This window comes from Ctenopharyngodon idella, chromosome 17 (genome assembly GCF_019924925.1).
Source record: "Ctenopharyngodon idella isolate HZGC_01 chromosome 17, HZGC01, whole genome shotgun sequence".
NCBI classification, from domain to species: domain Eukaryota; kingdom Metazoa; phylum Chordata; class Actinopteri; order Cypriniformes; family Xenocyprididae; genus Ctenopharyngodon; species Ctenopharyngodon idella.
Genome location: NC_067236.1, coordinates 27541831 through 27568932, shown reverse-complemented (window position 1 = coordinate 27568932; position 27102 = coordinate 27541831). Strand labels below are relative to the sequence as shown.

Here is a 27102-nt window from a genome sequence, read left to right as displayed (position 1 = left end):
GACGAGTCATAAACCTCTCGGATTTTATCAAAAATATCTTAATTTGTGATGAACGAAGGGTGTGGAACGACATGGGGGTGAGTAATTAATGACAGAATTTTAATTTTTGGGTGAACTAACCCTTTAAACAAGGCAGCAATTAAACTTTTGAGTTCGGTTGAAATGTAAGTTGATGGGCATCTAAAAATAGTAGCGGGTAGTAGCTAGATTATGTAATACACAAAATTTTAAACAGAAGTCCATTCACCGTTTAATCGGAAGTGAATCAAACTTGTAATTCCAGAACTGCGGTGCATTGATCCCACGAGGCACGAGCCAAAGAGAATTATGTGGAATTGCGTCAAACACTTAGAGGATGTTTTGGCACTTAGTGGATGCGTTTCAACTCGTGCATTAGATTTGAAACCATAGTCTCCGATGCAGAGCTTTTTTCAGGTCATATGTCTCTGTCTAATCCGTCTTTTCCTCCAACCATACAGACAACTGTGGGAAGCGCGTGTATGCCCACCGCTGATGCCATGTGGTCAAAGCAGCTGTGCAGCTGATAACCAATGACAGGCAGCAGACGCCGCGCGGAGCTGCAGCTTGAGTCGCGTCGCGCTGATATTTAAACCATTCTCACATCGCGCATGCCAGAGATGCGAGCTGCAGCGATTTCTGCGCTGAGAACGGAAAGATGCTGCCTTTCCCGAGTCACCGCGTTCATGGATTAAGCTGGATTTCAGGACACACCTGTAGATTTTTCACCTACTCTGCATAATGCCTTATCTGAGACAGTTACTGATTTTAGTGCTCTTCCTGGGCTCGTTTGGGGAATGCCGGAATAAACACGCAACGAGAGAGAGGAGGTGGACAGGAGCTGTGGAAACTCAGAAGCATGGAACGTAAGTGGCAATTCAATCTTTGACAGCTAAACTTGGGTTGACATCTCATGCTGATGTTGATGTAGAGTAGACTACACCTGCACATTGCTGGGCTCACTGTTAATGATGAAAAAGTTGATGACTATAATCACATTGAAGATGATTGAGAATGTCTGTCAACACGTACACACAACATCTTTGATTCCATCTATTTAAGTCCCAAATTTTCATTTTTCAGAACTTCATTAGTAATTAAAGTGGAAGAAAAACATATCACTGCATGCTAAGACTTTGATTTTTGTACTTAAAGGGATAGTTCACCCAAAAAAGAAAATTTTGTCATCATTTACTCACCCTTATGTTGTTCCAAACTTGTATGGGTTTCTTTTTTTATCTGTTGAACACAAAAGAAGATATTTTAAAGAATGTTGGTAAACAGACAGTTGACAGCACCCACTGACTTCCATAGTATTTTTTTTTCCCTACTATGAAAGTCAATGGGTGGCGTCAACTGTATGGTTACCAACATTCTTTAAAATATCTTCTTTTTTGTTCAACAGAAGAAAGAAACTCATACTGGTTTGGAACAACTTAATGGTGAGTAAGTGATGACAAAATTTTCATTTTTGGGTGAGCTATCCAGGGAGGTTTTTAGTTGGCCAATACAATTTTTTACTGTGCAGAGTGGCTGATATTGTACAATTTAATTAATTATAGCAATTGGGATATACAAAATTAAATAAGTTGACCCTAAAATGCATGTATTTGGTTGTCAGTTTTTTCTATACTTGTCCATGAAGGGATTTTTTTCATCTGACAATACAGGAATGCCTCAATTAAGTTGTCTCACAATCTAAATCATTATTAAAATTACGTTTCATTAAGTTGTGGTATACAGATAATGTGTCTAATTCTATGCATGTTAAGGTAAATGAAAACAAAAACAGCAAAAATTCATTGAATGTGTCAGACTTTGCAACTTATTTCTAAAGAAAAACACTTCTCTTAATCGACCAAGTGGCCACAATTATCAGTTGATGCTGGTAATCTCCAAATAGTCAAATATCATATGTTGGATATTTATCAGTGCATTACTAATTACAATCATTTGATGATAATGTTTCTGATATATGTGTTCAGAGATGACAGTGTTGCACATAAAAACTGAGGTGATGGTGTGACCTCATCCATTGATGTCTCTCTCATCAGACTCATTTTTCCACCATCTTTATTAGCCTGATTTCTGTATGACGGCAGAGTGCCATAAATGAGGCCAGGGGCCTGGGTGCAATTAACGTGACCCAGACAGATGATACCGCCACTGAACTGAAATGCGTATGACGGGTGTGCTTGGACTGGTGCTTTTACTCAGACAAACAGCCACGTGTCACAGGCACGTTTCGCCCATCTGCCAAGGACAGTACATTGGCACAAAGCTGTCCTGACAAGCTGACATGGGTACAGCCTCATGGTTCTATGAAATTAAAACAAACAAGCAATCTTTAGAATTAACATGTTGTTAGAGTGCAAAAGCCTGCAAATTTGCATGAGTAAATCCAGCAGTATCGCTCCAGACAGGGTGCCAGTCATGGCAAGCTGCCTTCTGTCTCATATTCGCAACAGGAAATAAATTACAAATGGCAAGAAGCTGTGAGGAATGAGGCAGCTGACTATTCGCTGGATTCTTTTAAGTCACTGTCAGTGATTATTATAAAGGGTTAATCATGTTCATTGCTTGACTGGAGCAAGCACAGTTCATGAAATCCAGTGTTCGGGACTCATCTGAGCGTCTGTCGATAAGATCTCCTGTAATTTGAAACAGATCCGGCTGCAGCAGCTAGTTCATCACTGCCTTAACAATTTGTTGATACAAGCGCCGTGTATGATCTTAATCCGTCATTACACTTTTGTGGCTGCATTTTCACAGAAATTATATAAACGTCATTGACTTTGAGGGTTCAGGCTGAATTTTTCATGTAACCTCTGCTCGTTTTCACATAATAATAGAGCACATTGTCCAAATTCATGATATAAGAGGCTGATTTGAGTGTTTTTGTGACTTTGAAACCCACAGCTCTCTGGCAAAGAAGCCACCAGATGTGACAAAATCACGGCGACTGAAAACGGAGCAGTTGTTGAAAGTGGACGATCATGACTTCACCATGAGGCCCGCATTTGGAGGTTAGTTCATCATTCTCCTGTGTTGCAAATGTGAACTGAATTCCTTTAATTTATATGCCATAACCTTCATTTGGGAGTCTATTTTAAAAACAAATCTTCAAAGACATGTACAGTATGTATAATGTAAAAGGATTAGCGTCAACATCCTCCATGAGCAGCTGAAGATTAGTCAAAAATACTGTACTTTGGGGCATGAGACTAAAAAAGACACAAGTCCTGTCGACGAAGCTGATAAAATACTATTATAAATTCCTCAGTCCATTATTTACCTAAAAGCCACTAAAATATTTTTAGTTTCATTGTTTTGAGCTTCTGTACATATTGCACATATTTAGTATGCACAGTTGGAGAACATTCTGGTCAGTTATTTGACCAGCAGGCATAAAATCTACACTGGCTCCCTCTAGAGGGGTAAACAACCTCCCTATCAAGCACTGCTGTAAATAAGACTGGGATTTCAGTTTAACTGGATTGCATATGGTTTTGAGAATTGTAATTTGTAATGTGCATTAGGTAGGTGAATTTAGACTATTATTATTTGATATTAAGCCATACAGTTACCTGCATAAAACCTCCAAATATGGACTACTTTTTATGTAACATAAAAAGTCTATGAGGAGGAAGTTTTTCGATTCTAAAACAAAGAAAAGATTTGAAGAAATAGATTCCGCATTATTTCTAGGTTACTATAATTAAAGTGAAAATCAAGTTTTTAATGTTGTTCATATGTCTATCTGGTGTTTTTAACATACTTTAAGACAAACCATGTGCAAATTCATAAGTTAACACCATTGCTGAGTATTTTCTCTGCAGTAAACCAAAGACAGTCTCAAACCCGCGGTTTGAAATCGCTGGTGTTTCTGACGTCACAAACTACCTTGTAACCAATTACGTCAACGTGCCGGCGGGGTTTAGCATATGATTAACTGACCGCGCAAGGGAGTCTCAAAAGAAGGTTATCCCGGTATATTTTTCTGTTGATATGAAAAATCGGGTAGATTTAGCAATATAAAGGGTGTATGATGTATATTACGATGTTATGATGAACTATAGGGGAGAGCGGGGCACAACCTAACGCTTTTTGACTTTCTCAGTTTGTGTAACTCTGCTTAGGGTTCAGAGAATTTATTTTGTTCCACATTAATTTCACACATGTCTAGTACAAATATGTGGCTTTGTTTCATTAATACAGTGTATACTTTTTTCTTTATTTACCCCGAAAGAAGAGAAGTGAAATGTGACAACATGCCCCATAGGTGGGGAACATTGTAACATGACCATATGACAGCTAAAAATGTTATCTGATTTAATTAAAAAAAAAACATGGCAAACTAAAATATTTTGTCAATAAAAGACAATAATTATTTTTTTAGAATAGCATTTTTTTAGAAATTCAAATTTAAATAATTTTGTAGTTTGACAATGAACACTCTGCAAAACACAGCTATACAGCACTGGTCAAAACAATACAGGCAAACAGATGAAGAAACATATCCAGACATTCAGAAAAACACAGAGCTGAACAAAAACACTCCTCTCCCTCCAGCTCTCACAGAACACGAGACAAATAGACAAGCCAGTACAAATGCTGAACATTTCTTGAAATAATATTTTCTGGATGTTCAGGTTCTTCCTCTCAGTCTTTATTCATCTTTTTTCCCAAAGTTTATCAACAGAAATTCATAAAAGTTAATTATGCCAGTTGTATCGTAACTGTATAGAAAGCACAGTTCTAACAGCGGGGCACATTGTAACGCAGTGTTACAACAAACCCTATCTGCGCAACTGGAATTTAAACCTGGTTAGTGTCTTCTGATAGTTAGTGAAGCATTAAAGAACTACCCAAACTGCTAAACAACAGATTGGAGATTAAAATAATATCAGATTTGTCTAATTTTAAATAAAAACTAAAAATATAGATGAAAAATTTGTTTAAGTAAGAAATTTACTTTTGCTATTGTTAAATAAATGTTCAGTGATATCTTCCAAAGATTTTTGGATTTTGGCGCATTTTTTTCTCTATATATTGTCGATATGGCAACTAGTAAATACGCTAAGTTTCTTCATGCTAGCGTGTGTGGAAGTATTTAAACCACGTGTGTTACAACTAACCCCGCGTTAGTTTGTGCCCCGTGCTCCCCTATGCCTTTCTTCTCTGACATTCTGAGTTGTTCAAAAAGTTTCTAAGGATATACTGATTGTTAGAAGGCAGCAGTCTGACTCGTGAATGTGAACGTGGTTTGTGTAACATTAGCAACACATTATTAGCTGTTTGATAACGTAGTGAAGCAAAACGCTAATCGTATTGATTACCGTTATGTGTCCGACGTTGTAAAAAGCGATACCATTGTGCAGCGTTTACCTCAGTAAGTTGACAGAGTGGATCTCTGAGCTTGTGCGAGTGAGTGGAGGCGGGGCTAATTATCATATTCATAGATTTGTGTATATTAAATGAGGCAACTCTACATTACATTCAAGCTATATTAAGGCATTAACATTTTTTTTTCACAGGAAAAAAACGTTTAAATATGTAATTTTGGTGATCAAAGATGAGTTTTAAGGGATAAAATTATTGACTACAAGAGGACTTTAAATAAGTACATTTGTGTAATTGATCATATGAGTTTGTACAGACTTTGTACGCTCTTAGGATCATCTGAAAGCATTCTGGAGAACATCAAGTTTTACACAAACTTGTGAGTGCTGCTGTCATTAAAACAAAAAGGAAAGAACTAAATATTTCATGAAATTCATGCAAAATTTTCAGGAAAATATTCCACTCAGTTTGCTACAGCGATAATATCATTAGTCCGTTATATTATTTCATGTTAAAGTGTAACTTTCAACCCGGTTTGTATTGTTACAATGTCAGTATGTTTACTCGTTCTCCATGTTACCTGGACCGAGAAATTCACATTTATTTGTCAGTGTTTTGCGTCATCCGGCAGTCTTTTGTCAGCTCCAGAGTTTTCGTGAAAACTACAGATTATACTTCCACATTTTTCTATCCCTGCCCACAAACAGTCGGATCGACAGAGGGTTATTAACAGAACGGTCATTGTAAGGATAGGTTTATCACTGAAAATCGTATCGTACTTTGTCTACTCTTTAAAGAGCATTATGGTAAAAATGGAACATTATGCTTTCTTACATGTACGCAACGGCGTTTTGCTTCAGATGGAACTGACAGAACGGAGTTTCTTTCAGTTTTTCCCCTCCGTTTGTCTTGAAACACTGTGTTCATGGTCACACAGTGTGAAATGTTTACTACAAACACCAGGATTTTTTTTTATTTAGATATTCAGTCGTAGCGTTCTCTCTATATTTACGATTCTTTGCAGTCTTTAGCCGCTGCCTACAACACTCTGGATCCTTCACTGGAATCCAAAAGTAACTCACTCCCGCTAAACGTTTACTCTTTGAATTCTTGCAACCAGGAACAATACGAGTCGACACCCATTATGACTTAAAGTTTGCTAAGAAGTATTTGCTACTAAACCAAGGCAGTATTGACTCTGGTCAAGCGTATCCATAGCAGACTGGTGGGAGTGGCCTTGGATGGCAACATGCCCAGTGCATTATGGGTGTTTTCTTACCTATTTAGCAAAAGAGAAGACAGCAGCCTTTTTTCTGTTTTCTCTAGTCAGGTAGGACCGATTTAAATTTTTTTCCCCTGCCTTTCTATTGCAAAGCAGACAAGTTTTACTGAAAGCCCATTTTGCCAGCGGTGATGTACCCCTTTAAGAATAACAATGGAAGATTGGTCTGCGTGCTTTGATATAATTTAATTTATGCATTGACATGGATTTGCTTTGACCTTGATTCCACATATTTCCTTTACAAAGCAATACCTTATTAAACTCACGCAAATCAATTGCAGTTTTTAAGCTTTTTTAACTTGGCAGATGGAGCTTTGTACACTTTACTCAAGGTTTTTACACAAGTTTTAATGAGATTGTCACTGTCACTTTTAGGAGCGTTAACAATCAATCAGATCACATAGAAACAGCTGGATGTGTGTGCAAATTGATCCTCTGGGAAGATGAGATTTTTAAATATGAATTGTTTACCCAAAAATTTCCATTATTTATTCACTCTCATTTTGTCTCATAACCTTTATACTGTACTGTGATATTTTCAGTGATAATCATAGTAACAAGAGACTTTGAAGCTCCAAAAAGGATGCAAAACAAAAAAACAAACAAAAAAAAAACACCATAAAGGTATCATAAAAGTAGTCCATATGACCGATCAGGCATAACATTATGACCACTGACAGGTGAAGTGAATAACAGTGATTATCTCTTCATCACGGCACCTGTTAGTGGGTGGGATATATTAGGCAGCAAGTGAACATTTTGTCCTCAAAGTTGATGTGTTAGAAGCAGGAAAAATGGGCAAGTGTAAGGATTTGAGCGAGTTTGACAAGGGCCAAATTGTGATGGCTAGGGTTAATCTCCAAAACTACATGTCTTGTGCGGTGTTCACGGTCTGCAGAGATCAGTATCTATCGAAAGTGGTCCAAGGAAGGAACAGTGGTGAACCAGCGACAGGGTCATGGGTGGCCAAGGCTCATTGATGCACGTGGGGAGCAAAGGCTGGCCCATGTGGTTCGATCCAACAGACGAGCTACTGTAGATCAAATTGCTCAAGAAGTTAATGCTGGTTCTGATAGAAAGGTTTGTTGCGTATGGGGCTACATAGCCGCAGACCAGTCAAGGTGCTGCTGGGAAACCTCGGGTCCTGCCATCCATTTGGATGTTACGTTTACACCTACCTAAGCATTGTTGCAGACCATGTACACCCTTTCATGGAAACGGTATTCCCTGGTGACTGTGGCCTCTTTCAGCAGGATAATGCACCCTGCCACAAAGCAAAAATGGTTCAGGAATGGTTTGAGGAGCACAACAATGAGTTTAAGGTGTTGACTTGGCTTCCAAATTCCCCCGATCTCAATCCAATCGAGCATCTGTGGGATGTGCTGAACAAACAAGTCCGATCCATGGAGGTCCCACCTCGCAACTTACAGGACTTAAAGGATCTGCTGCTAACATCTTGGTGCCAGATACCACAGCACACCTTCAGGAGTCCATGCCTCGACGGGACAGGACTGTTTTGGCAGCAAAAGGGGGACCAACACAATATTAGGAAGGTGGTCATAATGTTATGCCTGATCGATGTATATATATTAAGTTTATATTTTCTGTAGGCATTCTGATATAAACATGTCCAGATTCAAAAATGGCATGCCAACGTCATGGTCAGTAAAACGCCATTGTTTTGTGTGTGCAAAAATGTAAGATTATTAGGGAATAATGACTTCATATGGCTTCAGAAGACTTTTATAGTGCTTTTTATTGTTGGTGTTTGTTCTTTATGGAGTTTGACAGTCATGGCCACTATAAAGTGTAAAGATTCAAAAACTTCCCTTTTTGTGATCCATGGACAAAAATAATAGCATAGGGAATGACAGGAGGGTGAGAAAAATCATGTCAGAATTTTAATTTTTGTATGATCTATTCCTTTAATGCAGAGACTCCTCTAGTCTACCACGGTTAGAATGGTATTAAAGGATGAAATAAGGGGGAGCTCAAGGCTTCTCTTTGTACGACACTTAAAAGTTTGAGCAGTAAAGGCTAAGAACTAATGAAAGTTCTCCTGCCAGTCCATACAGTCCCCATATTCTTTTTTTAATGATGTGTTCCTATATAGGGCAAAGAAAAAGAAACACTTCAGTGTTTGATGCTGTTCCTCCTATGAATAGAGTATCTAAAAAGTCACTCATTTGGATGCTCTGACTCGGCGTACGTTTGGGAATTGCTCTTTGTTCAGCAGGGGGTCACAGCAAAGGGAATGAAAATAGCCCAAACATATTCACCCCCTCAGACGCATACACAGATCTGTCATCTCTTTCAGTGATGCATTGTTGCATCTGCTTGACGGTGAAAATCTCACTGCTAGTTCAAAACATGATGTAATGAGTTCACAACTGTCATCCAGTGTCATCGATTCATAGTATTATAGATTTTCACCCATGGGGGGGGGGGGTTAAAGGGCATTTTCATTTGATGTTCTCCCAAAACACTAAATAGTCAAAAAAAAGAAGCTTTTTTTTAATGCACTGAACAGATTTTTTGTTTGTTTGTTTAAATAGCCTATATATAGAATTGTGCAATGACCTTAAAGTAGGGGTGTAACGATATTCTAACCGAACTGAAAAACCGCAATACACCGCCCACGGTAAGAAAACCGTGATACTCTCATGGCGTACTGAACGCGCCCCACCTTCTGCTGCCCCGCCCAGCCCTGGCCCATTGGATCTACACGCAAGTAGGGCTTGCTGCAGTCTGCGGTGGACATTCTTTTTACTCAGCTACAGTGATAGCTTGATGCCTTTTTCCATATTAGGCATTTCTTGGATCGTCATAAATTATATTACTTCTGTGAAGCATATTTTTTGTTTCTGCTCGAGGGCACCCTCTGGCTTCCAGTATGAATGAAACAGACATATGTTTAGCACTCCGTAATGCTCACTCCATCCTATTTTGGGTAAAATAGGAAAGATGATACTTCTCTCTAAAGGAATTTGAAGTAAAAATGATAATCCATGTTTTTTCTCCAGTGTACAGGAGTGTTTTTTTTTTTTTTTTTTTTTTTTACAGTGGATGCATAAGAGGCTCATATTTCATATTAAAGACATGGACTCCGTTTTGATTTTGCATACCTCACCAAAAAAATTAAGAAATTATTGTCACAGATTTCTATCATGATAATATTATTTTTTTATAATAAATCCTTAGACCTTTCTAATGATTTATAGTCATAGGCTGCCTGCATGTTAACAGTTAACCCTGCAGTTTTTCATAAAATAGGTTTTCTGTAAAATTAAAATATTATTATTATTTTCTAATTATTATATTGTTATATTTATTCTTAAATACTCTTTTTATTTTTAATAATGAAAGTGTTATTGCAATAGTAATATTTCTTATTTTGTTTAATATTTTTATTTAGCAATAATAATTTTAATAATTATTATTAGTCGTATTAATATAAAAAAACAAATTTTGGGCCAAATTGTTCAGCCCTACAAACAAGCACAACAAACCTGGTGTACATTTTTTTTGTTCATTTGTTATAAAAAAAAAAAATCGCATTTTAAATCACAAATCGCAAATTTAACTAGAAAAATCGCAGGTAACACTTTACAATAAGGTTCATTAGTTTAAACATTAGTTAATGTATTAACTAACATGAACTAACCATGAGCAATACATTTGTTACTGTATTTACTAATCTTTGTTAACGTTAGTTAATGAAAATACAGTTGTTCATTGCTTGTTCATGTTAGTTCACAGTGCATTAAAGGATTAGTTCACTTTTAAATAAACTTTTGCTGATAATTTACTCACCCCCATGTCATCCAAGATGTCCATGTCTTTCTTTCTTCAGTCGAAAAGAAATGAAGGTTTTTGATGAAAACATTCCAGGATTTTTCTCCATATAATGGACTTCAATGGACACCGCATTTCCGTATTCTCCAAAAAGTTTACGCTGTGTGTCCTACGCCTTCCCTATTCTACTTACGGAACGAACGCAGCGCCAGTTACATTTTTTCCGTAAATTGAATAGTGTAGGCTTAGGACATACAGCGTAAACTTTTTGGAGAATACAGAAATGCGGTTTTGGCGGAAGCACTTAGAAGGCGAACATTTGTTTATATAAAGCATATACATTTACATTTTTTTCGAAAATGACCGATCGTTTCGCTAGATAAGACCCTTATTCCTCGTCTGGTATCGTTTAAAGCCCTTTGAAGCTGCACTGAAACTTAATTTTGACCTTCAACCGTTTGGAGACCATTGAAGTCCACTATAAGGAGAATAATCCTAGAATGTTTTCGTCAAAAACCTTCATTTTTTTTCGACTGAAGAAAGAAAGACATGAACATCTTGGATGACATGGGGGTGAGTAAATTATCAGGAAAAGTTTATTTAAAATTGGACTAATCCTTTAACTAATGTTAACAAGATTTTAATAATGTATTACTAAATGTTGAAATTAACATTAACAAAGATTAATAAATGCTGCATAAGTGCAGTTCATTATTAGTTCATGTTAGCTAATGTTAACTAATGAACCTTAGTTAATTTGTGTTACCAAATTAACTAAGTGTTACCAAGTGTTACCAAATCGTGCGGCCCTAGTTTTTAGTTTAATTTAGTGTTGGTGTAAAAAGCCTCCTTTAACAAGGGGCTAAAAGCCACCCATGAAAAGCCAAATACCAAGGCAAAAAATGCCACTGAAAACACTGGGGTGGCACAAATTATTTTCCATAATTGGAGGGAATAGAAGTGTTGTGAAGGATGTGCAAAATGGGCCCTATTTGACTTTGCATTTGCGAAATATGCCTTTACTGAATGTATCAGACCGTACTAAAACCAAAGTAATAATAGAGAAGATCTTCTTAAGTGAAAATACTTAAGTGGTTATGAAATGCCAAGTGACTAAAACAGGTTGGTTTAGAACAAGCGGTTATTTTTGCATTTAGAGGTTATCAAAAATATCTTGCTGTATCAAAATTATTTGCATGGTTTTGTTGAACCATTTCTTTTCACAGCTCTGTCAGTACCAGTATTTGTTTTTTCATCATCATGCACTTTTGGATCAGGAAAAATTTCATATTTTTTCCAAAACAATGCTTTTCAGCATGCTTTTCGTCATCAAATTGCAGTATTCTATCAATCAATTATGTTTATTTCAGGAATACATGGCCTCTCGGCCCATAGTTCCACAGAATCACAATAACATAACAGATACTCTTTTCTTCATTCCATGATATATATACAATGCAAATCTCCATGCATACTCAGAATTACATACATGTGACACATCAATACAAACATCACCAACAAGAGCAAGATCACCCAAATATTTCTTGCGCAGTTCCACATACAAAGAACAATCATACAGGAAATGTTTCTCATCTTCTATCACCAAGGAATTCGAAGTTAACTTACAGTAATTGCAAATTCTCTCTGCCACAGGTGTGTTACTCCATCTGCCTGTTTCTATAGCCAAATAATGACCTGAGCATCTAAACAATAACAATGATCGTACCAGCCGTGTATTATACATTATAATGCATTGCCTTCTTACTTTGGCTTGCTAAGTCTTGTCAGGGCTTTCCACCATGACAGTCAAGTGTAAACCACATACCCAAATATTTGTAACAGTTAACCACTTCAATCTGTTGACCAGCGAAATACCATTTTTCATCCTTATTTAAAGAGCCCCCTCTTCTAAATACCATAACTTTTGTTTTACTCAGATTCACTCTCATACCGTAAAGGCTACAAAATATTTTCAGCTGTTCAGCTTCTTTCTGTAACCCTCCAACTGTATCTGATACATTAGCCATATCCTCAGCGTATAACAAGATCTGTACTTCTGTGATACTTTCAATCTGAATACCTTTACAATTTTCCTTTAACATTGTTATACATTCATTTAGGAAAAGAATAAACAAAAGTGGACTCACCATGCAGCCCTGTCGTACACCAATGCTACAGCCAAAATAATTTGTTAAACCATCAGTTCCTTTCACACATGATTTAAGTTTAGAATACATAGATTTCAGTACACTAAAAACCTTTCCACCAGTACCGTTCTTAATGAGAGTTATTATTGCATTATTATTGAGATGCTGAAAGCAGCGTCACATGTTATGCCTTCTTATGCTTTCTTTATATAACAAAATATTGGACACCGGTGACTTCCCTGAGGCTTGGTGTGAGGCTGTGATTTGCCCTTTATATAAGAGTGGTGATCGAAATAATGTCGAAAATTATAGAGGAATTTCTTTGCTTAATGTACTTGGTAAAATTTTTACAAAGATTTTGAACAGGAGATTAGTATCTTACGTAGAGGCAAACAAGATGTTTTATGAAGAACAAGCAGGTTATGGGTTAGGTTATTCCACAGTGGATAATATTTTTATTTTACAGTCATTTGTTCAGAAATATAAAATACGTACCAATACGTAGGCTACATATCACTGCAGTTTCGATGTGAAATGTCTACTGAGTGGCGCTAAAAGCGTGTTAATTTTTTTTTTTTTTTTTTTTTGCCGGAACAGATAAACGTGAATATGGTAGGCCTACGTTTTTATGACATTGGTTTTTATACGAATCACTGCAGTTCTGATTTGAAATTTGCACTCCATTGCGTTTTAAAATAATGTACCACCAACACTACACCTAAACCTACCCGATAGTGTTAACAAAAGCAAATGTGACATTAAAAGCATCCGTAATCGTGCTGTTTTAGCTCGTTTAGATCACTTTTTGAGCTCTTTTACCGTGACTCGTACCCAGGGCTTTCTCGTCTTAAGTACAATTCCGTATCATCTGAGCTACCGAGTAAGCTTGTTATGTCTAAAAAGCGAAACATATGGAGCTGGTTAAGTGATGCAAAGTCCAAAATATATTCGTTTACAAATCGTGCACTCTGGTAAAAAAGCGTTTTGAAGTCATAACAATATTGTTCAAGGAGATGTGAAAACGAGTCTTTACTAATCCATCTGACCCCGTAATCGATTAAAAGCGCTTGCTGTTTTACTGCCTCTAGTGTTCATTTCTGCTGGAAACTGCAGTGATATGTACGTATTGGTACGTATTTTGGCGACTTGCAAAAACGTTCCAACAGCTACGTCTTTCCTATGAGACCAGGTTGATAGTATCCAGCATAGTCTCTTGTATTTTTTGCAGTGTTCTACCTAAGCAATGATTAGTAAAATGTAGCGCAGGTATAATGTGCCATGTGTACTGAATAAATGAGATTTACTTCAGAAGCAAAAGAGAATTGCTAATGCATGACTGCAGTCTGGTTTAAATCCAGAGACTGCTAACTGATGGTGCATAAAGCTTATGCCTAATCCTCCACAAGGGGAGTATCGGTTGATGTACACGTATAGCACATATAGCACTCACTGTGTGTTTATGGGTCATTACAGGGCAATATGTGTATCTTGATGTGAAGGATTACATATATTAAGGATTTGTCTCATGCTGTACGATGACATGCATCCCTGTTTACTTCTGTCTGCAGATTTGCATATGTTCAATGCTGCTTCCAATACTAATGTTCTGGCCAGCTGGGCCGTAAATCAGATACGAACCGAAATGAAAGATCAAAAGATATCAAGTGACTTCTCCGTGCCAGGATGCCACGTCTCAAAGACAGCTGCGTTTTTCATGTTATTTGTATAGCCAAAATTGTCTGAACTCTGACATTCGGCGAAAGGATCAGTTAGTCTTGCAATCTGCATGCAAAACTGAAGACGATTGTAATCACATGACATTTTGTTGCTCCTCTCTCTCTTTTCTCACTTTTTCTTTTTTTTATTTGTCCGTTAAAGACTTAAGCGATCCTCGCTGATGGGTTTGTCCATCTGGTGGATCGCTCGATCTGCTATGGACTGGGGCGCTCTGGCGCTAGAGACGAGATTAATCTGGCAGCGGTTTGTAGTGACCGGACCAATCCCCATGGATTAGCACATGCAACTATCCCAGCCTGCCCTGCCCCGCAGACAGCTGGTTTAAAGACCACCCACTCGCCAAACGTCAACCAGCGATCAGCAACGTGGCCTCGGGAACTTTGAAAGAAAAGCACTATTAATTATTAAAATCAACCCTGGAAAGGGGTGATTTGATCTTTTTTGTAAAGGAGTAGGTCAATTTAAAATTAACATTTTGTCATAATCTTTATATCCTTTCAAACCGGTTTGACTTGCATTCTTCTGTGGAACACAAAAGGATGTCTTTTTTTTTTTTTAATTAATTTTAAGAGGATAAAAAATCATACGGTTTTGGAACAAGATGAGAGTGTGTAAATCTGTGCCTTTCTTCTGTGGAGATTTTTATGAATTTAAGAGGATAAAAAATCATATGGGTTTGGAACAACATGACAATGTGTAAATAATAAGAAAAAATCTTCTTTTTTTTTTTTGATGAACTATTCCTTTAATGAACATTTTGTTGTAATCATTAAGTTGCTCCAAATCTGCGTGCCTTTTTTCTTCTGTGGAACACAAAAGGAGATATATTTGAGTTTTAAGAGGATAGAAAGTCAAATGGGTTTGGAACAACATGAGAGTGTGTAAACAACAGAGTATATACTGTTACTTGCTTTTGTTTTTAATGGGAAAAGCACAAATAACCACCTCCAAGTGGTAACTATAACTGAGAAATGGGACACTCAAGGTCATTCTAATGGTTTCAGATTTAAACTGACAGCAGGGGGTTGATTAGTTTGGACAGATCGATTTTACCTAGAAGCTGTGTTCTTATTTAGGCTTATTTGTTTGAAATGAAAAGCCTTGATGATACATGACAGGGAAATTGACAGGATGGAGTCCAGTGGGTGTTGCATGGCAATAGTTTACTTATGAGGATCTGGATTACATAAGCAAATTTGTAAAAGTCATCTCCACAGTTGGCAGTTATTTATCTACAGGGCTCAAATGCATTTTCTGCAGCATATTAAGCAATGCTTGTGCTTTTCATGAAAGGTTTTTTTATGAGCGACACATTAAGTGACACATAATGGCAAGTTTCAGTCAGTGTCAGTATCATTTTGAGCATCAAAGTTTAATCCACCATTTACCATCTCCAGTAATCTCGTCGGATTACTAAGACTAGGAGTGGAACACACTGGAAATCTCGTTTCGAATCTGTCCGACGTTTGTGCATCATCCCCTTCCATATGTACCGGCTGCCCCCTGCCCATTTACCTAAATGTCTTACCTTCTGAGTGACAGATAGCCCTATTACACTAATCCTGGGAAAGAGCAAGGGTTTATGTTTGCTACAAAAGACCTTACAAGTGCTGCTCCATGTAGGATATCAAAGCTGCAGTTCCGGTTGAAGGCCTGTCCTTTGAGAACTAGCGTTCCTTACAATCCGTCAGATGTCAAAGCAGCTGCTAAGCCTTTTGTGAACAGATCTGGTGGAAAGCAAACAGATTCAGATCTGGCTGTGAGGACGTATTTAATGATCCGCACAGAAGTCTTAGCGAACACCCTGCTAATTGCAACTGGTATGAAGCTGTCAGACTCCAATAAACAATGAGTATAATGAAAATTAATGCATGGCATATGCAAAAGAGATCATAAAGCAGCAGGATGGAGAAAATGGTGTAAATCAATTGACAAACAGAGTTGTATATGTTGTATAAATGGGTAAATGTTTTTTTGTTTTGTTTTTTGCAGGTCCTGCTATTCCAGTGGGAGTTGATGTACAAGTTGAAAGCTTGGACAGTATTTCAGAAGTAGACATGGTAGGTAATCCTAAACATTTGCTTTTCACATGTGTTGTTTTATGTAACATCCTCAACTCTTTGACTCTAAATTCTAGAACATATGAACACACATTAAACTATTTCATTTTAATTTAAGAAAACAAGAAATAATTTTTGCATGAAAAAATAAGCCTGTTTTTAGAATTTTTTGCATTGTGACATTATTTTCATTACAATTAAGCACATTTTCTCATCAAATTATTGAGATATGTACAGTTGTCTTTTGAGTTCGCTTTTAAAGTGGAACTTTGACACTGCATCATGGAGTTGAAACAATGGGGAATGCCCTCAGTGTGACCGGTGTCTGAACACGTGTACCAAACACGCCAGATATTGGCTGACGGCAGTCTATGACATCACGAGTGAGCACCCGTGCAAGACATGTCATCAGCTTTTTTGTCTTCAGGAGCTGTTTGTTTGTATGCACGTGTAAGACCAGAATCTGTTAGAGCTGGATGCGGTCATTGTGCTGCATTCGCGGCAAGAGCTGCTGTTTTGCTTGATTCTCTCTTGAGGGACAGAATCTAGCGTTTGCATGGAGCACGTTCAGCTCTCAAGAGAGTTGGATGCGCTCATTGTGATGCATTCACGGTAAGAGCATTTACTCTTTCTTGATTCTCTCTCTTGGGATAGAATCTTGCATTTGCACGGAGCGTGTTCGGCCCTTTAAGGAGTTGGATGCACTCATAGCGATGCATTTGCAGTAGGAAGCTCTGTTCAAGTGATGAGAGTCCAGCGTTTGTATGGAGCGCGTGCTCTCGAGGGAGCTGAATCCATTCACTGTAATGTGTTCACTGTGGCAAGCTCCGCCCATGTTTAACTCGCTCTTGAGAGATGAGAGTCGAGCGTCTGCACTTCGTGCTTTGGGTTCCACTGCTGCCGAGATGGCAGCGCAGAATCGATCATGAGGATTGTATGCAGACCTTGGTGAGAAGTCTGATGGAAGTTTTTCCCTTTTTGGGCTTCTCCTGATAGATCCATTCCTCTCAATCCCATTTGGTGAATTTGGAAGCTTGCTCTTAAAAGAGAGCAAATTCGTCTGATCTGAATGGAGATTCATTAAACACCATTGGTCTCATGTTGATTCAGGAAGCCGCTCTGCTGCCCCTTTCAACCTGACTGAGAGCTTATTAAGAGTGTCTAGTCTAAGAAATAAGATAGTTGGTGTTATTTTTATTCTGCCACCTCTGCTGCCCTGCATATAAGTCTGTGAGCCTTTTATTTTTCCTAGATCTTCACATTGAGAGATCATGGAGGAATCTTTATGCAGCTCATATAGTGTTTGCACCTCACGGTTCAAGCCCTGTGTCTCCTGGAACAGCGCGGCAGCTCAATGGTGGGGTTGCAGGTGGATAGAGTTAAGGTGGATGAGTCTGCCTCCTCTGCTTTACCATCTTGTGGCTTGTTGCAAGGCATATACGGTGGCGAGACAGGCCTGAGGCCCTGCACACCATGGAATCTGCCTAGCCATGAAAATAAAGAAAACTGAGGGTGGTGTTCCCCCCAGGAAGGCACATGTGTTGCAGGGAAACCAGGCCTACCCATTGAGTGGTATAATCTTCTGAAAAAAAGAAGCTACTGATCTAGCCATTTAGTGGTTGCTATAGTTGCCACGGAAAGGCAGAAGGAAAGTGAAAACCTTTGTCCTTGATGATCTTTTCTCGCACTCTGACCTCTTCAGGTAGAGAAGTCTACAGAGGCTAGGTGTCAGCCAGCAGCTTTCAGGAGATATATCCCGCCCTGGGGGTCCATGAGGGATGAGTATATCAGCAGAGAAAAAAAAAATTCTCTCTTGCTCTAGCGCACCCCCCACGCTGAGGTTGGATCTGCTCTCAAAGACCTGTGGTGTTCTTCTATGAAGAAGTGGCAAGAGGCAGATAGAGTAATATACATTCAGCTCAGTTGCCCTCTCCAGCTATATAGAGATTAAAGCGGACTAGTGAGTCTGCTTGTTTCTCGAGTAGAACCCTTCTTATTGCTTACATCCTGCAGATGAGGGCGTGGCCATGTGTGAGCTGCTGAGGCTGCAGCTTACTGGAGGAGTAGTTGCAGTGAGATGAGATCAGCTTTAATTGCCCTCCCTCCAGTTTGCCTAGACATGTTAGCAGTGAACTGCAGATTATTGAAGGATTGGTCGCATTGAGATGACCCCTTCATTTTTAGTATGCACTTCTAGCTTAGATGGTGAAACTGCTGAGAGACATCCATTTTAAGAAGGGCTGGTCGTGGTGAGATGATGCGACTCCCTCACTTTCGGTTGCAATCCCTCCATATTCTGTTATCAGTTAACTGCTGAAGCAGTTGCTTACTGAAACTGTGGCTGTGGTGAGATGATGCACCCCCTGTCAATCTTTAGCTGCTCTGCGGAGGGACAACCACTTTTCAGAATGTGGCGAGAAGCGTTAAGAGTGGCAACGCTGAAGGTTGAAGCCTGTAACCTCTCCAATTAAATATTGGGGCTTGAAGTAGGGATATTGTTCCTTTTTGGAAGTGTGCTCTACTATGGTCGACAATTCTAATAAGTAGAGGAAGTTCAACTGTGAGTGGTCCCTCCTTGTTTGCTGTCACATACTATGGTCTGGGGCGAAAAAAAAAAAAAAAAGGCACTAGCTATAGCGGATCTTAGGTAGAATGCTTTACCTTAAGGCAGGGTATAAGCTGCTCTCCCCCAGTTACATTGGGGTCTTTAAGTAGGGCTTAAGCTCCCCTTTGGCTTCCTTGGGGTCTAGAGCCCAGGTAATGAGAAGTACTGGGCACAGTGCATTATGCCTTGCTTTTATTTTCCTTTCTTCCCTGAATAGGAGTAAGGATTAGGCTTTCCCTTTGTAAATAGTCTGTAAGGACTAATTACTAAGGGTTTGAGCACTTAAGCCATGCTCCCTTTATTGAGCTGCCCTCAAGATACCCTTGGGGTAGAGCAGGATGGATGGGATTGTGATAGGTATTTACAAAATTCCTCAGTTTCATTTATTCCCTCCCCTAACTACGGTTGGGTCTTGAAGTAGGACACTTTGCTCCCTATGGCCAGGTATCATGCAAAGTCTCTAATTGGTCCATGCTGGGAAAACCTGACAAATAGAGACAGTCTGCCTGGTGGCCTCCCTTCTCTTTAGGGCAGCACTCTGGTCAGATGAGTGCACGGAGTCTCCTAGTGGTTCCTGGAGCGGTTCTTTGCTCAAACAGTGTTGAGTGCTCTCACCTACTGTATGACTTCCCTGCGGTTTCCCTGGGGGTTAAGTTGCAATGGCAAGAGTTTTGACATTTATTCTATGCCACTCTCATGTTTGAATCCCTTGCAAAATTAGTTATATTCTCCCCCTTGGAAGTAGTGGTACATTGAAAGTCGTATTTGATTTACTTCCTTTGAAAAGCTACTCCCTAAGGGCTTTGTTTATTAGAGCTTTTGCTCTTGGGGCCTTTTAGGTTTCTTTGCCTGCCCTGCAAGGGAGGGAGGAAGGTTGTAAAGGCCAGGACTTCTCTTGCTATAGAGCATGGAAGCTTGGTTACCTTCTCTAGCTATTAGAGAAATTGAGCTTAGTGAGTGGCTCCACTAAGCAATTTGCGCCCTGTGGGTTGACGTGATTTGACTGCAGCTAGGTGATCTGTAGAGTCAATCTATTCTATGCCCACTAAGGTTTGCACTAGGCTGTGAATCAGTTCCCCAAAGCATCAACTCCATGACACATGTCAAAGTTCCACTTCGAAAGGGAACGTCTAGATTATGTATGTAACCCCATTGCCCTGAGAAGGGGAATGAGACGTGGCGCCTCATTGCCATGCATTGGGTTTGCCTGAATGTATCCTTCAGACAAAAGAGTTGATGACATGTTTTGCAGGCACTCTCTTATACTCATGGGCGTTCCACTCGTGACATCATAGACTGGGGAATAATTGTCTTGAAAATGTATATGCAAAAATGGGCTTTATGCTACATTTAATTTATATATATATATATATATAATATATATATATTCTTATAGTAAAAATAGATTATTTCCTTTGTTTTTGGGGTGGAAAATACCTGGACATGTTCTTGACAGATTTTGTAAGATTCACCCTCAATTTCATAATTCTCTTGCTTTTTGCCAATTTATTACTGGCTGTTTTACAGTTACTGTGTCCCAAAGGTATTTCTAAAAAAGAGAGCTTCTGTGTCTCTGATGGCAGAAACTTTGATCACGAATCTTCTTTTTACTTCTGTTATAACAGAATATGACACCCATTCTGTCATTCCGTTCTCATATTTTGGATTTCCCTCTTGGTAGAAGCCTTTGTGTGATGTAACAAAGAAACTTTGTGGTGCTTTTAATGACCATATATAATTACTGGCCGCTCCAAGTGTTTATGATTATATAACCAAAAGATACAATAGAGAAAGAATGATCTGCTTGAGTGATTTAAAGAGACATAGCCGTTATGTTGAGGATTGAGAGGTACATAGTTAGACTACAAAGAGAGACATGTAAGAAATGTATATGTAAAATTGGCTATGTGCTTGCTGCAGTGAAAAACAGTTGTCGTTTGTTGTTGTGTACATTGTCATTATTTATCAAGAAAATAAGTGAATCTCACATAACCTTTGAAGAGCATGTCCAGATCATATTCCACCCCAAAATCAAAAGGAAGAAATTAGAAACATGTTGCTTATAAAATGAAGCCTACTGTATTTAACGGGGCCATTAAGGTTTTTAGTATTTCTCATTGTGGTAATGCAAAGAAAATCCTATTCTAATTACTATAATGCAGAAAATCAATGGTATTTTATCATTTACTCATCATGTTGTTGCAAACACAGATGACTTTCATTGTTACTTATATCTCAAAAGGAGAATTTCTGAAGAATGTCGTCTTTCTTTTGATTGAAATTACAAGGAATGGAGCTTTTAAGCTTCAGAAGGACATAGAAGTACCATACAAGTGGTTCATATGACTTGTGCACTATGTTCTTCCATCTTGAATCAGAAGTCATAAGATTTAGAAGACTTGGAATATTGCACACAAGTCATATATTAACCACTTTTATGGTACTTCTGTGTCCCTTTTAAGCTCTAGTCCCCATTCTTGAGACATGTACAGTCTCCAAACGTCTCCTTTTGTGTTCCAAAGAAAAAAGAAAGTCATAAAGATTTGGAACAACATGAGTAAAAAGGGCTTTATTTTATTAATGGAAAATATAATATCTTGTTTTTGTCTTATGATTTTTGTGACAAATTTTCATGACATTAATCCAAATATATACCACCATTGAAAAGTTTGAGGTTGATAAGAAGATTTTGAAATGTTTTTGAAAGAAGTCTCTTATGCTCACCAAGGCTGCATTTATTTGATCAAAAAATAGAGTAAAAACAGTAGTACAGTAAAAAAAATATTATTACACTTTAAAATACCTGTTTTCTATTTTACGAAAATAGAAAGTACTTTTTAAAATGTAATTTATTCCTGTGATGTGAAGCTGAATTTTCAGCATTTACTTTATTTTCAGTAACATCGTAAATGTCTCTTTTGATCAATTTAATGCGTCCTTCCTTAAAAAAAGTTTTAATTTCTTAAAAAATACAAATCTTACTAATCCCAAACTTTTGAACGGTAGCATATCTCCTTTGTGCACGTTCAAAAAACAAGGATGATAGAGCCTCCTGTAAAGATTGTTGTGACTGAATATTGTGAAAACTTCCACGATCTCTTTTCCTCCATCTGTGTAGGACTTTACTATGACATTATACCTGAGACACTACTGGAAGGATGAGCGCTTGTCCTTCACCAGCACCACAAATAAAAGCATGACTTTTGACGGCCGCTTGGTGAAAAAGATCTGGGTTCCTGATGTCTTCTTCGTCCACTCTAAAAGATCTTTTATTCATGACACCACCACAGAAAATATCATGCTGAGAGTTTTCCCTGATGGTCACGTTCTCTACAGCCTGAGGTAAAAAAGCAGATTATCAACACTAGCATTTCTGACTTTTAAGTGAGCCATTATAATTCCAATTATATGTAAGTTATGTATATATGTATAGAGTTTAAATGTATTTATGTAAATGTACTTATACATATTTATTATTCGTGTTTATTTTGTACAATGTAAGAAAAAGTTAATATTTTTTCAGTTGTTCAGCAGTTACTACATTACACCTCTAAGCAACTCAACTACTGCATGTGGTTTCATTTAAATAAAATGTGGTTTGAAAACAAAAGCACGTCGCTGGGCTTAAGCATTTGCATATTGCTGTGGTGTTAAAATTAGAACGATGCTTCTGGCCTGTGATGTTTTTGCCGTGTCTTTTGTGCTGCAAGTTAAAAATTAGGCCAAGCTACCTGCATGCAGGCTATAATCAAGGGCTAGCACTGAGTTCAAAGTCAAATTTCAGACACTGTTCTGGCTCCAGGGAAAGTGTCATTATTGATGGGACTGGCCCAGATTATTTCCATTGTCCGACAAATGATGGACACCACTGCAGAGAACAGAGGAGAGAAATACTGAGAGAAAAATGAGATGGCCTTAGTGCCAGTTTAGTAAATGGCGCTAATATTCTGTTCTTGACTAGCATTACTAAGCACATTTGCATCACATTTACATTTTTATTCTTAGCAGAAGCTTTCTTACTAAAGCCACTGTCATTTCAATCCCATATGACTTTCTGTTTCTGTGGAACACAAAAGGAGATGCTTAGCAGAATGTTCTAGTTGCTCTTTTAAGCCCGGGACACACCAAGTTGACGATCAGCCGTCGGGCAACGTCAGACCGTTTTTAAGCGAAGTTTTTCCGGTGTGTTCTGCACCGTTGACTCTAGTCAAACGGCGTCTGGGTTTTTTTGGGCCAATTTAACATGTAGAAAATGCATCAGGCCGTCAGGCGAGTGAGAGAACTCTGTTTGGCTGTTCAGTTTAGCGAACAAGTCGAAGCGCAAGAGTAATAGCAAAACAGTGACCAAACAAGTCAAGGCTGTTCTAATTTTACGTCATGTACTCAAGTGTTCCTGGGCGAATGTTTAATATTAACGTGAGCCTAGTGAAATATAGAAAGTGATCAGCATGAATCATATTCAAAACTGCTTTGTTTACAGTTTGTGTATCTGCAGCCTGCAGTGCCGGTCTCCCTTTCTGAATTATGAATATAGACAAATAAATATGAGAAAACGCGCGTGCTGGCTGAGAGTCTGCTTTAGTTCTCTCGGTGTGTTCACGTGCAGTTTTTTTTTTTTCCCAGGCGCAGGCGACGTGAGGCAACAACACAGTCGGTTTTTATCAGTGCTAGTTGTTTGCCATCAGTTTGGTGTGTCCCTACCCTTACACCCATTGTACTGAAAAGAGCAGCTTGGACATTCTGCTAGAAAACTCCTTTTGCATTTCACAAATGCAAAAAAGTCAGGTCACACTTTATATTAGGTGTCTTCAACTACTTTGTATTTACGTCAAAAAAAAAATGTGTTCATGTTGTATTGCAAAATACTTTAGCTTCTAATGAGGTGAGATACGGGTAAGGTTAGGGACAGGTTTGGTGATATGGTTAGGTTTAAGTGTTGGTTAAAGGCTAAGTGTAGGGTCAACAGTGAAATTATAGCTGTAATTACAGAAATTAATAAGATGCAATTATATGCAGGTATTTTTTTAAAAAATATAAGTACAATGTAAAAACATGTACAGTATATGCACAATAAGTGCATTCTATCAAATGATTAATTTAAATCTTAGTACATAGTAGTTATTGACACTTGATATAAAGTGGGACTGAACTCGTACAGGTTTGGGCATGAGGGTGAGTAAATGATGACAGAATTTTCATTTTTGGGTGAATTATCAATACAGATAGCACTTCCCTTATAACTGCAAATGAAAATTCCATGGATTTTGGGTTTGAAAACTGAAGTCTGTGAGAAATATGATGAAATCTAAGACGGTGGGTTTCTGTATTTTCATCTGTGTTATACATGGTTCTTATGCCCAGGGTCACTGTTACAGCAGCCTGCAACATGGACTTCAGCCGTTTCCCACTGGATTCACAGACCTGCACTTTGGAGTTGGAGAGCTGTGAGTGAATGACTAATTTGTGTTATTTTAGTGCAACACATGCTCAATCCACTCTGCCAAGTTAGTTTTTCCTGAATTGGATCCTTTTTTTCTAGACGCCTACACGGATGAGGATCTGATGCTATACTGGAAAAGTGGAGATGAGTCTTTGAGTATAGATGACAAAATCTCTCTCTCTCAGTTCCTCATACAGAAGTTTCACACTACCTCTCGTCTGGCTTTCTACAGCAGCACAGGTATCTGGGGATTATTTGTCAAGTTGATTTATTTCAAACACTGTGGCCCCAAGACAGATTTGGACACTTGAGTCACACTTAAAAGTGTAGGAATGTTATTACATTAAATATCAAAGCAAGTGGCATCTGGAAGCAAATAATGCTAGAGCTTTCCTCCGAACTAACTTCACTTCTCTGTGACGGGTTTACAGTGACATTTAACCAACTGGTGCCACTGGTTCATCAGATTGTGTTCAACAACCACAATGTGTGCTGATTGTATAAATATTTTTATTCATTACATCTTTTTGTGAAATATTTAGCCTGAAATGTGTGCTTGCGTGCTGTCTTGCTTTAAAGCGGTGAGAAAATAGCAGTTAAGAAAGCATCTGATCATAGTGACGTGGATATGTTTACCCAAGCTCTATAATTCTGCATTCCAGTAAAGTCACATCACGTGACGCTTAGCGCTTTATACAATAGACTGTATAAAAGCAAACAGCTTTACAGTTTTAAACAAGAACAAACAGTGTCAGTGTCTCTTTCAATTAGAATTACAACTTCAATTTTTACTATAAAGCAGCTCTCCAGTGTTTTCAAGTTTTACTCACGGACATCTGACCTCGATGGACTGAACAGAAGAAATGAACTGGAAAAGAGTTTCATGTCACCTACCTATTATGTATTTGCCACAGACCAATGGTAGTTTGAAAGTGTTTACTAGTCAGACTGAAATTTTCAGCAAAGTTTGTTTTGGCAAGCTGTTTCGAACTCCCAAAATGATTTCGATTTCGCTTGAAGTATGTCAGGGCCTTAAAAGAATTCTTTCAAAAACATGAAAAAATCTTACCAACACCAAACCTTTAAACACTAGTGTAAATGTCACTTGTTTTGATTTTTTTTTTTTTCATTCAATCCAATGAAAGTTTTATAAGTGTGGCTGAAGTGTTTTGGAGTTAATATTTGACTCAATCATCCATCTGCATTTTAATCTCTCTTTCTCTCTTTAGGATGGTACAACCGCCTGTACATAAATTTTACACTTCGCCGCCACATCTTCTTTTTCCTGCTGCAGACTTATTTCCCTGCCACTCTTATGGTTATGTTGTCCTGGGTGTCGTTCTGGATTGATCGTAGGGCTGTTCCAGCCAGAGTTTCATTAGGTAAGATTAACACAAATCAGTATTTTGGCCTCAGGCGTCACTGCTGCTTCCTATGTCATGTCACGCACCTGCAGATCTTAACAGGATGTGGTGATTTTATCCAGGTATCACCACGGTGCTTACCATGTCTACCATCATCACTGGGGTGAACGCCTCCATGCCCAGAGTCTCCTACATCAAAGCTGTGGACATTTATCTGTGGGTTAGTTTTGTGTTTGTGTTCCTGTCCGTCTTGGAATATGCGGCAGTCAACTATCTGACCACGGTCCAGGAGAGGAGAGAGCGTAAGCTCAGAGATCGAGCAGCTCGAGAGCAGGTAAAAAAAGAGAACAGTTTATCCCAAAATGAACATTTATTTTCAATTATGGGTGCGCTATTTTTTTAAAGAACCCATGACATGAAATGTAGAGTGTTGTGGCTCATAGTCCTTGTTTGTTAGTTTTGAGTGGGGTTGGGAATCGAATACTTGTTATAAAATTAAAATTTCGATTCCTCTTATCGATTCCTGTGTGTGCAATTTAACATGACTTTAAACCGTTCAAGAAGACCCACGTGACGTTTTCTGTGCTGCACACACATCCAAGCACAAGCACAGAAATGATGATTTTAAACCATTCAACCGCACGCTGTTTTCAGTGCTGCACATACATCCAAAGCACGTGCACAGAAAAAGGGATTTTAATGTGATTTTAAACCATTCAAGCGCAAGAAGAACTGCATGCTGTTTTCTGTGCTGCGCACACATCCAAAACACGCACACAGAAAGCCACCTCTCATACAGTACAGTGCGCGATACTGAACAGAGTTTTCTTTCGCATCTTTTTGCACTTGAACGGACAAATACACACAAAAATATGTCAGAATATTTTCGTAAACACAGTCGGTTATGTCTAAGTGAAAGTAAACAGTTGAGAAAGAAAACGCATTCGTAACAGTATATTGGATCTGTGCAGCTCTTAAAGTGACAGCAGCCTAATATTCCTGCTGCCATCTCTATAATAATGTTAATAAAACAACAAAAGACAGAGAAAATTCTCTCGCTGTTCTTGACTGAATAGCTTTTGTAACTATATTTGTAAAGTATATTTTGTTTATAAAGTGCAGTGTTATATTTTACATTTGATCACATTTGATTACAGTTTTTTTTTAATTACTGAGTGTTTACTTGTCTTTAATAATGCTTAATATTTATATTAGTTAGTTTAGTTGATTTTTTTTCTGTGGTATTTTTAAATCACAGGCAAAGGTTCCTTGTGTAAGTGTTCTACAATGAAATGTTTTTCACAAAGATTT

At 38.2% G+C, this 27102-nt stretch overlaps 1 protein-coding gene across 1 annotated transcript in view; it reads left to right on the top strand.

Moving 5' to 3' along the window:
* Positions 1-281: 281 nt before the first annotated feature.
* The window catches only part of gabrr2a (gamma-aminobutyric acid type A receptor subunit rho2a), a 29797-nt gene continuing 2976 nt past the window's right edge, over positions 282-27102 (top strand). Inside the window, exons 1-8 of the mRNA XM_051869203.1 lie at positions 282-884; positions 2938-3044; positions 16315-16382; positions 22106-22329; positions 24349-24431; positions 24527-24667; positions 25657-25809; positions 25914-26125. Of these exons, the coding sequence (XP_051725163.1) occupies positions 760-884; positions 2938-3044; positions 16315-16382; positions 22106-22329; positions 24349-24431; positions 24527-24667; positions 25657-25809; positions 25914-26125 (1113 nt within the window). The 5' untranslated portion in view covers positions 282-759. The remainder of the gene's footprint in view (positions 885-2937; positions 3045-16314; positions 16383-22105; positions 22330-24348; positions 24432-24526; positions 24668-25656; positions 25810-25913; positions 26126-27102) is intronic.